Consider the following 14,821-nt stretch of genomic DNA (forward strand, 5'->3'; position numbering starts at 1 on the left):
ACACAAATTGCCCGTCGACCCACCGGTGGGTGAAGTTGGTGGGTAAACGAGTCGCGGCGGGCTTGTTCTTAACATATTCACAACTACCTTTAACCACCTTTCAGCGCTACCAACGCACGCAAATATAGCGCCAATTCTACACGCGCGAATTCTACCTACAAAAGAATACGCAAATTTACAAGACTGGTTCAGTAGATAACGCGTGAAAAGACAACAAACTTACTTTCGCATTTATAATATCAGTTGGAATTAAGTAGATCATTAAGTTATCACCATTCGACACTTAAATAAAAATGCTAAAGTCTGTCTATTGCGATTGAACTTCTGAAACCCTAAACCGATTTTGATGAATTTTGTAAGAATTTCGGTTAGTTATGCGCAATAAAAGAGAGGCTACTTTTTACTATTAGTTATAGTTCTATACGGGTGAAGCTATACGCAAAACCTAATTAACCAGAAAATAAAAAAGGAACATACAATATCTACAAAAGGTATCACTACGTAGTATAAAACAAAGTCGCTATTTTAGTCTGTTTGTCTGTATGCTTAAATCTTTAAAATTACGCAACGGATTTTGATGCGATTTTTTGTAACAGGTAGAGTGATTCAAGAGGAAGGTTTTTATTTGCACCCGTGCGAAGCCGGGGCGGGTCGCTAGTATATTATAAAAAAAACAATGTATTTATTAATATGTTTTTATTAGTCTTTACCTTCGAATAAACATCAATATTTAGTCTTACATACACAACTTAAGTAAATAATAAACTTAAAACTAAATAGTTACATCATGACCGCAATATAGTGCAATAAATATATATTTATTGCATACGTTTAGAAAACGTGTTGGTACGGTACATGCAGAGGGAAAATTATAAATTTTACAACTCGTTTAGAATAAATATACAATATTTACCATCACTAAAATAATATATACTCTTGAGAACGCTCGACTTATTTTAAACTATATCTAAGGGACACAAAAAGCATCCAAATAGTACAATAAACGAGCTCAATGTATACAATTTTTCCATACATCTGTGGTAAAAATGTGTATACATATTTATTATAATTATAATAATAAATGAAATAACTTATAACTAAATGCTACAAAATTCTATATCGAGATCACTTAAAAGTAAACGTTGTATTATATATCGTCAAATCAACTTAAGAGATAATTGCACATCACAGAAGATTACAACGTTCAATACAACTAAGTATTATATTATTTATAGTAAACGGTCGCAATGAATGGTGAAACTTTAGTAATTCATCAAGAACACTTTAGATTCAATTAAGAAAAAATAAACATCATATTCCTCTAATCACGCGAACAAAACGCGTCTTAATTATTAAATGATGGCTCATTAAACGTCGTTTATACAAAAGGTGATATTTCAAATAAAGTAATTTCAATTCAGATATTTTAATGAGAATAGTAGTCAGTGCGAGCTTGTATTATTGTTGGTGACTGTCATTCTTAATATCGACATTCATAGCTACGATTAAACATACTACACTACACTACACTACAACTATATGCTTGACCAACATAACTCTGATGTAATCTACATGACATTTATACATGTAGTCTCGTCTATATCCCTTGCGGGGTAGACAGAGCCAACAGTCTTGAAAAGACAAAGGGCACGTTCAGCTGTTTGGCTTAATAATATAACTGAGATTCAAAGATATATAATGTACAATATGTGTGTTGGCTTGTTTTGCAAAACACTATTTGTGTTAGCCGAACATATTTTCTTTTGTCAAAGCTACGAATGTCGAAATTCATAACGACAGTTTTCATTATTGGCGTGTGTAGTTGTTCATAATATTGTAAGTAGGTATGTGTGTTTACACAGTGTTGGTGTTGGTGTTGGCGGTGTTGGTGTTGGTGTTGGCGCTGGCGGGCGCGACGGGCGCGTTGGCGGTGCACACGTCGTGGAAGGCGACGCCGAACAGAGCACTGCACGCCGCGCGCGCCGCCGCCTTGCGCGCCTCCTTCTTGTTCGATGCTACACGACAACATTATTTTTTTTTTATTTATTTATTATTATTATTAATTTTTTTAATTAATTACTTTCAATGCATATTATCACGTCTTTACCTCAAGTGGACAGAGCCGTCGGTTTTAAAAATACTGGAAGGCCACGATCAGCTATATGGATTAAAGATGGAATTGAGATTGAAATAGTGCCAGGTTACTAGCCCATCGTATAAATGAATAATGCCAAGTTTATAAGCCTATCCCTTACCCGCATTTTATTATTTATTTATACATTTATCAAAGAAAATAAGAATAAAACTTTAAATAAAGATAAATTCAGTACAAGGACACGTGTAAGCACGAAAGTGCAAAGAGAGGCATTGGGGTTGTGTACATAATTATTAAGATATAAACTTACATAAACTTACTGATTACTATACTAAAACATACTATAATAAAAAACAAATATCAAATAAATAAACATACATGAATATAATAAAATACAATATAAATGAATAGTGGATGCGTCACGACAAGAAAGACATGTAGTGTTATCTCACAAGTTATTTCAAGATTTTATAGTATTTTTTTAAGTTATTAGCAGAGATCGGAATAGGTAGATTGAATTGGGGTCAATGAACTGAAACGTATATATTAATATGGACATGCCTCCGTTCGGGATTGCGAGATTTGTAAATAATTAAGATTTTTTTCCGGAATTTATACAAGTGGGATGAAGAATATATTAGTGGTAGCTGTTTTCCCCCGACTTCGTTCACGTAAATTGTAGTCCTATGTTACCCGCGGACAATGTAGTTTACTGTAAGTGTAAGTACTGAAATGGAATCCCGGAAAAGAGGCTTCTCCATGTTATGCTTTCTATGGTAATTCATGATGCAAGTACATAAAATCAATCTACCTATTCCGATCTCTAGTTATTAGTTACATTATATAGTTGTTATTTCTCAAGGGCACACCGATCTGCTGCCGTTTGTGCAGCAAACACTGCACATTCTGTACCAAATAAATTAAATTTATTTTAAGATTTTAAATCTAATTAAGACGACACTCACCCTTGCCAACAAAAGTGGACCCTTCGACCTCCACTCCAACAGTGAACACCATGTTCTGAGGCCGGTCACCCTCCACCTGATACACAAGTATTTATATCGTTAATATTTGAAAAATGATTAAAGCCGTATGGTGCACTTAAGCATCGGAACACTCTTATATCTTTTCCATGGATATCGTAAAAGCGACTTAAGGAAAAGCAAATAAAAGGTCGAATCCCACTTCGGGTATGTGCAAATGACACAGTTATATACATTAGTTTCTAAACTGACGCTTCTACGGTGAGGAAAAACGTCGCGAGGAAACTTGCACATCCAGACAACTGAATGTGTCACCATGATCGATCAAATACCCGCAAAGATTGCAGACATCAGAAACCTGGCTCACCCAATCCAGGCATATGCCTGGACGCATGTAGCCAGCAGCAGGCTGTGGCAGGAGAGACACCCACCTGCAGCTCCCTGTACTCCACGCTGGGCCGCATGTAGCCAGCAGCAGGCTGTGGCAGGAGACACCCACCTGCAGCTCCCTGTACTCCACGCTGGGCCGCATGTAGCCAGCAGCAGGCTGTGGCAGGAGACACCCACCTGCAGCTCCCTGTACTCCACGCTGGGCCGCATGTAGCCAGCAGCAGGCTGTGGCAGGAGACACCCACCTGCAGCTCCCTGTACTCCACGTTGGGCCGCATGTAGCCAGCAGCAGGCTGTGGCAGGAGACACCCACCTGCAGCTCCCTGTACTCCACGCTGGGCCGCATGTAGCCAGCAGCAGGCTGTGGCAGGAGACACCCACCTGCAGCTCCCTGTACTCCACGCTGGGCCGCATGTAGCCAGCAGCAGGCTGTGGCAGGAGACACCCACCTGCAGCTCCCTGTACTCCACGCTGGGCCGCATGTAGCCAGCAGCAGGCTGTGGCAGGAGACACCCACCTGCAGCTCCCTGTACTCCACGCTGGGCCGCATGTAGCCAGCAGCAGGCTGTGGCAGGAGACACCCACCTGCAGCTCCCTGTACTCCACGCTGGGCCGCATGTAGCCAGCAGCAGGCTGTGGCAGGAGACACCCACCTGCAGCTCCCTGTACTCCACGCTGGGCCGCATGTAGCCAGCAGCAGGCTGTGGCAGGAGACACCCACCTGCAGCTCCCTGTACTCCACGCTGGGCCGCATGTAGCCAGCAGCAGGCTGTGGCAGGAGACACCCACCTGCAGCTCCCTGTACTCCACGCTGGGCCGCATGTAGCCCAGCAGCAGGCTGTGGCAGCAGAGACACCCACCTGCAGCTCCCTGTACTCCACGCTGGGCCGCATGTAGCCAGCAGCAGGCTGTGGCAGCAGAGACACCCACCTGCAGCTCCCTGTACTCCACGCTGGGCCGCATGTAGCCCAGCAGCAGGCTGTGGCAGGAGACACCCACCTGCAGCTCCCTGTACTCCACGTTGGGCCGCATGTAGCCAGCAGCAGGCTGTGGCAGCAGAGACACCCACCTGCAGCTCCCTGTACTCCACGCTGGGCCGCATGTAGCCAGCAGCAGGCTGTGGCAGCAGAGACACCCACCTGCAGCTCCCTGTACTCCACGCTGGGCCGCATGTAGCCAGCAGCAGGCTGTGGCAGCAGAGACACCCACCTGCAGCTCCCTGTACTCCACGCTGGGCCGCATGTAGCCCAGCAGCAGGCTGTGGCAGCAGAGACACCCACCTGCAGCTCCCTGTACTCCACGCTGGGCCGCATGTAGCCAGCAGCAGGCTGTGGCAGCAGAGACACCCACCTGCAGCTCCCTGTACTCCACGCTGGGCCGCATGTAGCCAGCAGCAGGCTGTGGCAGCAGAGACACCCACCTGCAGCTCCCTGTACTCCACGTTGGGCCGCATGTAGCCCAGCAGCATGGCGGGGTGCATGGCGGGCGCGTTGAGCGGCAGCTCCTTGGGCTCCTTCGGCTTCTTGGCGGGCGGCGGGCGCGGCGCGGCGCTGCTCGGGGCCGGGGCTTCCGTCTCCGCGTCCGACGATTGCTGGACATAACAAATACATATATACTACTCTGTCAAGTAAGTAGCAGGAAAAGATCAATAATACACAAACTGTTTGTTATTCATCAAAATTTATTTTATCACCTTCAAAATATGCTCCTTTAGAAACGATACACTTACGCCAACGAATAATCCAATCATCAAAACATTTTTTAAACGCTGTTTCCGGAATTGAGGTCAGTTCTCGCCGCGAATTCTCTTTTATGTCTTCTACTGATTGAAAACGGGTGCCACGAAGTGGTAATTTGAGTTTAGGAAAAAGAAAAAAGTCGGCTGGAGCCATATCTAGTGAATATGGTGGTTGCTCGATGGTATTTGTTGAGTGTTTGGTTAAAAATTCGTTCACAATGATGGCCTTGTGCGAAGGTGCATTATCATGGTGCAAAATCCAAGAATTTTCTTTCCACAAATCTGGCCTTTTTCGTCGGATTTGCTCTCTTAAACGCCGCATAACACTCAAATAATATTCCTTATTTACCGTTTGACCTTCCGGCAAGAATTCCGAGTGCACAACACCGCGATAGTCAAAGAAAACAGTCAACATGACTTTGACTTTTGAACGACTTTGGCGTGGTGTTTTCGGTTTCGGTTCAGTTGGAAGGCGCCACTCCGAAGCTTGTTGACTAGTTTGCATGTCAAACTCGTAAACCCACGTCTCGTCACCAGTAACAATGCGTTTCATGAATGTTGGGTCGGAATTGACTCGTTCTAGCATGTCCTCAGCGACTCTCATGCGATTGAGTTTTTGAAAAAAATTCAGGTCTTTTGGGACTAGCCGAGCGGCAACATGTTTCATACCCAAATTTTTAGTTAAAATGGTACGGATCGACTCGTGAGATACAGAAAGTTCGGTGGCTATCTCTCTCAAAGTTGAATGAGGATTTTCAGTCACTATTTCCTTCACTTTTGCGATGTTAACTTCAGTTGCAGACGTTGATGGCCTACCAGAGCGAGGCAAATCTTCCATCACATCTCGACCGCTTTTGAACGCTTTGTACCACTCATAAGCACGAGTTTTTGATAAAGTCGATTCACCGTAAGCCTTCTGTAACATTTTCAGTGACTCCGAACACGATATTCCATTGGCAATGCAAAATTTAAGACAAACTCTTTGTTCGATGTTTTTATCCATTATGAAATTAGCAATACACACTAGATATGATATAACTAAAAATAGCTCTGTATTTAATGTAAACAACAGATGCAACTCAAACTCCGCGCCAAAATGGAAAACAGTTGTGCCAATCTAACAACAACAAAAAAAAAACAAAAATTTGAATTTGGAACCATAAATAAATAATCCATTCCCGATACTTTTCTGACTGAATGTATAATATATAAGGGACAAATAACACAGATTGGGTTAGCGCCTAACCAATCCGTTTACGATTCCAATCAGTATTGAGTAAACTATCTTGGCATTCCATTTTCTAGACATACATAAAATCACGCCTTTTTCCCGGATGGGTAGGCAGAGACTACATCTTTCCACTTGCCACGATCTCTGCATACTTATTTTGATTTTTCCACATTCATAACTCTCTTCAGTTTCATTTTCCAAGTTTAATTTTCTATTCCTGTCACTATATCTTCTTTAACATCATTACATTCCCTTAACAGACTGTTCTTTATCCTGTCACTCAATTTCACACCAATAATACCCCTAAGGTACACCCTCATTTAGTTTTACGACATCCATGGGAAATAAATGCAGTGATTCTATTCTGGGGAAACCACTTGACACAGACATAAAATAGGACATAAATACTATAGGATGTATATACTCACAGAAATGCTAAGCGGCCTGATCTGAGGCACCTTGTGGCCCTCGTACTCCCACTCGGAGAACAGCTTGTGCAGAGCGAACGATGCTATCTGGATCATTGGCAGGGACTCCTCGCTGTCGGTGCCTTCCACACCTGGAGACATGATGGGAATATAGACTTACATATGTATAGTCACGTCTATATCCCTTGCGGTTTAGACAAAGCCTTGAAAAGTCTTGAAAACACTGATAGGCAATGTTTAGCTGATTGTCTTGATGACAGAATTGCGATTCAAATAGTCACGGGTTGCTGGTCAATGGCCGAAACGAAGAATACCTAGTTCATAAGCCTATCTCTTAGTCGCGTTTTACTACATCCATGGGTAAGAGGAGTGATATTTTTCTTTTTCTATTGGTGCCGGGAACCACACGACACCAGCTGTTCTAGCAACAGCTGTTAGTATCATAATTCAATTCAATTAAAAATCTTTATTGCATATCATAAAGTACATCAGTTGAATTAAAGTTACTGCTCATAAAAAGATAATTCTAACTTATCCAGTAACCTGTTTTTATGTACGTGTGTGTATATGTGTATTTGTGTGACCATGTGTCTGTGTGTATATGTGTGATTACATGTGTGTATGTATGTTTGTGTGTGTTTATATAGGTATGTGTGGGTATGTAAGTACCTGTGTGTGTGTGTCCGTGTGTGTGCGTGTCCGTGTGTCTGTCTGTGTGTGCGTGTTTACCGTCCGAGTTGCCGTCGCTGCTGGCGCGCGCGAGCCGCTTGATGATGAGGTCGCGGATGGCCTGCTCGGCCGCCGCGTTGCGCGCCGCCAGTTTGTTCTCGCCTGCATTCACAACATTATATTCAATTTGTCAATTTGTCAGTCACTGATTCAAAGTTTTGTCAAAGAAAAAGCTTTACCAGTTTTGAACGTCACGTCTATATATCTTGCAGGGTAGAGATTCAAATAGTGACAGGTTGCTAGCCCATCGCCTAAAAAAAGAATCCCAAATTAGGAAGCCTATCCCATAGTCGCCTTTTACGACATCCGTGGAAAAGAAATGGGGTGGTCCTTTTTTTTTAAATGGATGCCGGGAACCCCACGGCACTACTATTTTAGATATAGACTACTCCAAAACTAGTCTTTCACCGGAACGCCAACTTTATAAGCCTATCCCTAAGTCGTCTTTCATGACATCAATAGGAAAAAGATATAGATTGGTTCTATTCTAAAGTTCCTTAAACCACACGGCGAACAACAAGTGATTTGTTTCTTTTATAACTATGTACTTACTATTTTCTTGTAACTGTGTAAATTTCTATGCAATAAAGATATTACAAGCAAACAAACAAACAAACATAAGAACATTTGACTCACCATATCCTTTGTACGTCTGCCCGTCGAGAGTCAGGTCCGCACAGAAACTGTTCTTGTTCGAGTTCTTGTAATATCCAGTGGTTGGTGCCGGCTCCACTTTGAAGTTCTGTTAAAATAAAAAAGATGGTTCTCACTTGGATTTGATCTGTATGTTCATATGTATGTTTGTCCGCAATTATCTGCGGTTTATAGGTAAGTGTTTGTTACGCTTAGGAGAAATTTAACATACATACATATAGTCACGTCTATATCCCTTACGGGGTAGACAAAGTCAACAGTCTTGAAAAAACTCATAGGCCGTGTTCATCTTTTTGGCTTGATGCTAGAATTGAGATTCAAATAGTGACAGGTTGCTAACCCGTCGCCTAAAATAAGAATCCCAAATATATAAGCCTATCCCTTAGTTGGGTCCACTACAGAGTGTTGAGGATGCAATTGGGACTAAAGCCAGGAGGAAGAATATAAGTTGGAATTGTCCAATTTATTATTCAGGTACCCCGCGCACCCTGGGCTCTCAGAAGTGGTGATGATATAACCGGAGAGGTTAGTACGAGTTTTACTTAATCAAACGACACGAGCAAGCAAACGCGAATTTCTATGTGAATCGATCAGCGCCATCTAGCGGTAACGCGATGGCACTAATGCAAATCGATACAAATTCGCGATAACTTGATCGTGTGACAATCAGCGCCATGTAACGGTAACGCGATGGCACTAATGCAAATCGATACAAATTCGCGATAACTTGATCGTGTGATTAGCGCCATGTAACGGTAACGCGATGGCACTAATGCAAATCGATACAAATTCGCGATAACTTGATCGTGTGACAATCAGCGCCATCTAGCGGTAACGCGATGGCACTAATGCAAATCGATACAAATTCGCGATAACTTGATCGTGTGACAATCAGCGCCATCTAGCGGTAACGCGATGGCACTAATGCAAATCGATACAAATTCGTGATAACTTGATCGTGTGACAATCAGCGCCATCTAGCGGTAACGCGATGGCACTAATGCAAATCGATACAAATTCGTGATAACTTGATCGTGTGACAATCAGCGCCATCTAGCGGTAACGCGATGGAACTAATGCAAATCGATACAAATTCGCGATAACTTGATCGTGTGACAATCAGCGCCATCTAGCGGTAACGCGATGGCGCTAATGCAAACCGATACAAATTCGCGATAACTTGATCGTGTGTCAATCAGCGCCATCTAGCGGTAACGCGATGGCGCTAATGCAAATCGATACAAATTCGCGATAACTTGATCGTGTGACAATCAGCGCCATCTAGCGGTAACGTGTGACACTCGCACCAGCCCCTCGGGACTGCAGCGAGGCGGGGGGAGACAATGCGGACGGCTCACGTTCGCGATCTGCTCGCTCAACATCCACTCGTTGAGCACCATGAGCGCGTTCTTGGGCGCGATGAGCCGCCGCAGCTGGTTGTTCTGGCGGCGGCGCCGTTCCCGCTTGCTGATCTTCTTCACTGGAATTCATTTATAACATATTAATTATATATTTTAGTGTGGGGTCCCGGGACCAATAAAAAAAATGAATAGGACCACTCCATCTCGTTCCAAAGGATGTCGTAAAAGACGAGTAAGGGATAGGCTTATAAACTTGGGCATCTTCTTTTAGGCGATGGGCTAGCACATACATACATACATATGGTCACGTCTATATCACTTGCGGGGTAGACAGAGCCCTACTCTTGACAAGACAGAATGGCCACGTTCAGCTATTTGGCTTAATGATATGGGCTAGCAACCTGACACTATTTGAATTTCAATTCTATCATTAAAGTACGTAACGTACGTATAGACGTGATCGTATGTATGTATTATTATATAGTCACGTTTATATACATACTTTGCGGGGTGGACAGTGTCTTGAAAAGACTGAAAGGCCATATCCAGCTGTTTGGCTTTATGACGGAATTGAGAGACAAATAGTGACAGCTTTCTAGCACAACGCCTACAAGAGGAATACGAAGTTTAAGTTTTTAAGTATAAGCCTATTCTTTAGTCGCCTTTTACGACATCCATGGGAACAAGATGGAGTGGTCCTATTCTTTTTTTTATTGGTTCTTTTTTTTTATGGTCCTGGACATCCATGGAGTGGTCCTGTGTTCCGGAAACCACGCGGCATTTACTTTATTCAAATAACATACTGGTGTTAGTGATGTTTAGCCGGCCACTAATAATTTAGCATTGGTGGCCCCACAACCGCTAGACCGATTTTGCTAGAATGTTGTACAATTATCTGACCCTTATTTTGGGGAAATTTTCATGGAAATGGGAAAATCTTTTGGTACAGTAAATAACAACTCACTCCCCGGAATCTTGCTCTTCATCCAAGCGGGCCTGGTTACCGCCTCCTCCTCCTGGACGCTCTCCATCATCACGTCAGTGTCCGGCTCAGCTTTCAAGTCCGTCTGCAAACAGTATAGCTTATAAACTTGGGACTCATAAGCGACGGACTAGCGACGTAGCACCAGGCCACATCCTCTCCTTCTCCCTCCTGGATTTAGTCCCGGTAGCATCCTCACTACTCTGGAGAGGAGACTTTGACCATGGATCCTGGATTGGGAGAGTCAGGATTTTACAAGAAGCGATTTCCGTCTGTCCCACTTAAGAAATGACACGATAACTGTTTTTTAATAAATGAGAGCTTCCAAGACTCCCCTGTTCATTGAACATAAATAATGATGTACCTTTATCTTCTCACTTAGTTTACCCAAATAGAGAAATCACTTCTTAATTTTTGTCTTATAATTGGTACAATCAAAAATAAACCAATATTGATAAGATAAAATATATAAGACTGTTGGCTTTGTGGGATGGGAGGATCTGGGAGACGTGGTAATAAGTATGTATGTTATTTACAAATAAGAAATCAGTTAAACAGTTACCTTAATCTGCGGCATATTGGAGTTCGGCTGAACATTAGAGACATTCGGTATATTCTGTTGCATTTGCACGGGCTTCACATTCTGATGAACAGGATTCATATTCTGTTGAACAGGATTCATATTCTGTTGAACAGGATTCATATTCTGTTGAACAGGATTCACGGTTTGCTGCGCCGGTTGTACGTTCTGCTGAGGCGGTAGCAGGTTCTGCTGCGGCTGAGGAGTGTACTGCTGGAACGGCTCCTGGCCAAACGGCTGCGGCTGCTGCTGCCCGAACTGTTGGCTCTGGTGGCACAGAGTTTAGTGATAAATATGTATATACGGAACAAATTACACTGATTGAGTTAGCCTCGAAGTAAGTTCGAGACTTGTGTTACGAGATACTAACTCAACGATACTATATTTTATAATAAATACTTTTATAGATAAACATCCAAGATTCCCAGGCCAATCGGAAAAAGTTATTTTCTCATCATGCCCGGGATTCGAAACCGGGTCCTCCGGTGTCACAGACAAGCGTACTACCGCTGCGCCACAGAGGCCGTCAAAGTTTTGTTTAGTGATATATATTTATATTAAATTTTAGCTCTTGGACTTCCATAAAAATATGAGAGATTGAGTTTTATCTAAATGAAGCGAAAGAAGTACGCAGGGATCGCGGCAAGTGGAAAGATGTCTCTACCTACTTGGGTAGTAACGAGGTGTGAAATGTATTAGTTTAATTTTTCCTAGGGGTCTACCCAAGGAAAAATAAAACTTTTACATTTGGTTAGGACAAAAAGATGATCTTAAAATATGCACACATGTAAGACTTCATAAAATTTTGAAGTCTTCATAAAAAATAAAACATCTATTCATGGTTCCACACCTAGGTTAAACCAGGAACCTATATATATTTTTGTATTTTTTTTTTCTAAGTGTTAATGACGGTTAAAGGTAGAATCATAAAATTTTTACAGAATATTCACTTCACTTTATATCTTTCAAAATAATTTAATAACAATAAAGTAATTATTAAGAACCCATAAAACAAACCTATTTTGTTTATAAACAGCGCCATCGAAGTAATTTCTCAGAACTTACGGTATTAGGACACGCAATGTGGTATGTATTGACCGCGTTGTTGTTGTTCTACCGATTTGCGCTAGATGGCGTTGTTATAAAAAAAAAAGAATTATTGTTTTCATACAAGTTTGCACAGTGCAAACATTTTAACCTTAACTACTCTGTAATATAACTATTTGTGTGAATAATTTTCTTCACCTTTTTCATCTAATAAAGCACGATAAATTCCAATATAGTTTTTTAATGATTTTTCATAACTATCATTTGTGTTCAATAGCCAAAGTAGGTGCCGACTTTGCTTTTTCAAATAAACCTGTCATTTGGTGAAAATTTATTATTATTGTGAAAATTGGTGAAATCAATATTTATTATATCAAAGAAATTACTATACTAGTAAATAAGTACTATTGGATACTCACTAGGGCTGCAAGTCTGGGTAGTCTCGACGCTAGCCGCTGGCACTCGCCCGGTACCCTCCGCGCTTCAGCCGAGAGGGCCATGTGGCACACCTCACATCATCCACACACTCACACACTCTAGACCTTTATATTTACCGGGCAAATAATGGGGATCTACATGATGTAAAATTAATACACTCAGAGCCTGGTGGTTTTGGCTACAAAGATACTACAAACAATGTGATTATACAAGTTCTTTTAAAAAGAAATTTTTAACTATTTGCTTATGCACAGAAAACTGTGTTTCAAGCATACATTGTATGATATGATCAAGTCAATAAATCAAATTATTCTAATAATCTCATGTCTCTCTTGCATGTCGATCAGCATAATTTGTCAAGTAAATATTAGGCTTTAATTCTTCAATAACCATACATCTTGCAGTCTCTCAGTGACGGTGGGCACACATCACCCATCACCCACATTCCTACCATTGCTTCAGCCCATGAAGTTGCAGCTTCATTAACATCCCATGTTGTAGTTCTCACAGTATTCAGCTACAAACTCAGGGGCGTTCGCAATGTTAGGGACTCGGGCCAGCTTACTGTCTACTTAGTCTAGAGAAGCCCTTATGCGCACGAAATGATCATTTCGTGGTCATAGTGTATTCTCAACCCACAGCTTTCCTCGGGGAGCCTCTAGCCCTCACCTTCACAACATCACACCACAGGCAATACTTTCCAAATTTTTATTGAAATTTAATAGGCAATGCCATTGGTGGGAACCTATCGTCATGAGAAATCATGGAGCTTAGTCACTCGGATCTCTCATCACAATGGTTGGCAGGTGCTTGGGTTTAAGCACTCCGAGGGAAGCTTACGACTGTGAAGGGCCAGGATCAGGGCAACAGGGCTCTGGTATAGCTGTGATAACAAGTAATTCATGTAATAAACATTGTATTTATGTCTATTTACCATACTTTTTGGTATTTAGGGGATTTAATATTTAAAAATTATAAATTGAACCAGCTTACTATATGCATGTAGGGCATAAATTCTATAACTAGTGTAGTAAAATGCTAAAAATGGTTAAACGTGGCTCATTAATAAACATGAATCTTACCTCTGCAGGTACGAACTGTCCTGGGGTGTTGTAGCGGCCAGACTGCCGTGCTTTATCTGAAGATTACAAAGTATTTCCGTTCAACATCCACTCTCATTGAAGTAGGTAGGTAACTATTCTATGCAGAATTAGACAATTAATAAACTGAAAATATACTGAAATTACACATCGATGATAGTTATGTGTAAATATTTAGATATATCCTTATACTTATTTCTTTCTGAGAATTGGATAAGGCCAAATCAATCAAATTGTCAAGCGGTTCCGGCAAGGTAGGTAACAATATTACTAAAAAAGGGAGTAAAACAGGGTAAATGTTACTTACATTGCCTGTTATAAGCCATTTGGTCTTGTATATAATTAAATAACTCGCGAAATCGTTTCTGCTATTCACGAAGATCTTGATATTAATTTCAACCAAGAAAAAAGAAATAATATAAAGACAGCACGCAGCACGGAGCAGCAGTCCTGTCTGGTCCGACAGTGATAGGTAGGACAGATTTGAAATTACCAACTCTGAAAAATATCAATCCCTAATCTTATGTCAATAAAATACCGCTTTTATTTATAAAACTAATTTGTACCAGCAACTTCGCCCGCGTTATTAAGCGTCATTTACTAGAAGCGACGAATATAACGCCGTCAACAAAAAAACTGACGAAATTTGCACCATCCAAAACGCAACGAATTAAACGCCACTTATAAAAAGCAACAAATTTAGCGTAACCTACGGGTTGCCTATGTACCTACATAATATAGATTTTTCGCAAATCCCACGGGAATTACAGTTTCTACCAGTTGTTGTTGGATGTTGTCTAAACAGTTATGCTTATATAAATATTTGAGTTTGAGCTTGAATTAAAGAAAATAACCTTCTCCAGACTCTTATGAGAATATACGAGATATTTCAAGAAGATTAATTTCAGGAGAAAACCCGAGCAAAGATAACAAAGAAATAAACTTTGGTTATTTCTGTTTAAGAGGACCCCTCTTAAAAATAAATAGAGGAAAATATTTCATCTTCTAAGATGAAAAATTTACATGGGACTTATAATCAGTTTAAAAAAATAACACGGCAGCTAT

The 14,821-nt window shown here is 41.3% G+C and overlaps 1 protein-coding gene across 3 annotated transcripts; it reads right to left on the bottom strand.

Annotated features, from left to right (window-relative positions):
* Positions 1-698: 698 nt before the first annotated feature.
* LOC106142326 (uncharacterized) lies at positions 699-14,221 on the bottom strand. 3 transcript variants are annotated; one of them, XM_060947274.1, is made up of 12 exons: positions 14,064-14,221; positions 13,739-13,794; positions 12,638-13,539; positions 11,154-11,438; positions 10,574-10,676; positions 9,607-9,728; positions 8,231-8,336; positions 7,595-7,696; positions 6,866-6,996; positions 4,889-5,059; positions 3,061-3,136; positions 699-2,015 (listed from the first exon to the last, which is right to left on the bottom strand). In XM_060947274.1, exons 3-12 carry the CDS (start codon positions 12,716-12,718, stop codon positions 1,855-1,857), a joined length of 1,338 nt encoding a protein of 445 aa, XP_060803257.1. In that variant the 5' UTR covers positions 12,719-13,539; positions 13,739-13,794; positions 14,064-14,221; the 3' UTR covers positions 699-1,854. The 3 variants fall into 3 exon arrangements, with proteins under 3 accessions (XP_060803257.1, XP_060803258.1, XP_060803256.1); XM_060947275.1 differs by lacking the exon at positions 12,638-13,539; XM_060947273.1 differs by having other exon boundaries at positions 12,638-13,794.
* Positions 14,222-14,821: the final 600 nt, after the last annotated feature.

This window comes from Amyelois transitella, chromosome 13, assembly GCF_032362555.1.
Source record: "Amyelois transitella isolate CPQ chromosome 13, ilAmyTran1.1, whole genome shotgun sequence".
Classification (NCBI taxonomy): Eukaryota; Metazoa; Arthropoda; class Insecta; order Lepidoptera; family Pyralidae; genus Amyelois; species Amyelois transitella.

Coding starts and splice junctions, on each gene's coding strand:
- LOC106142326 (XM_060947274.1), bottom strand. CDS start 12,718: ATGGCCCTCTCGGCTGAAGCGCGGAGGGTACCGGGCGAGTGCCAGCGG. Junction 9,729..10,573: donor GAAGAGCAAGATTCCGGGGA/GTGAGTTGTTAT, acceptor AATGAATTCCAG/TGAAGAAGATCAGCAAGCGG. Junction 5,060..6,865: donor TCAGGCCGCTTAGCATTTCT/GTGAGTATATAC, acceptor TGTTATGTCCAG/CAATCGTCGGACGCGGAGAC.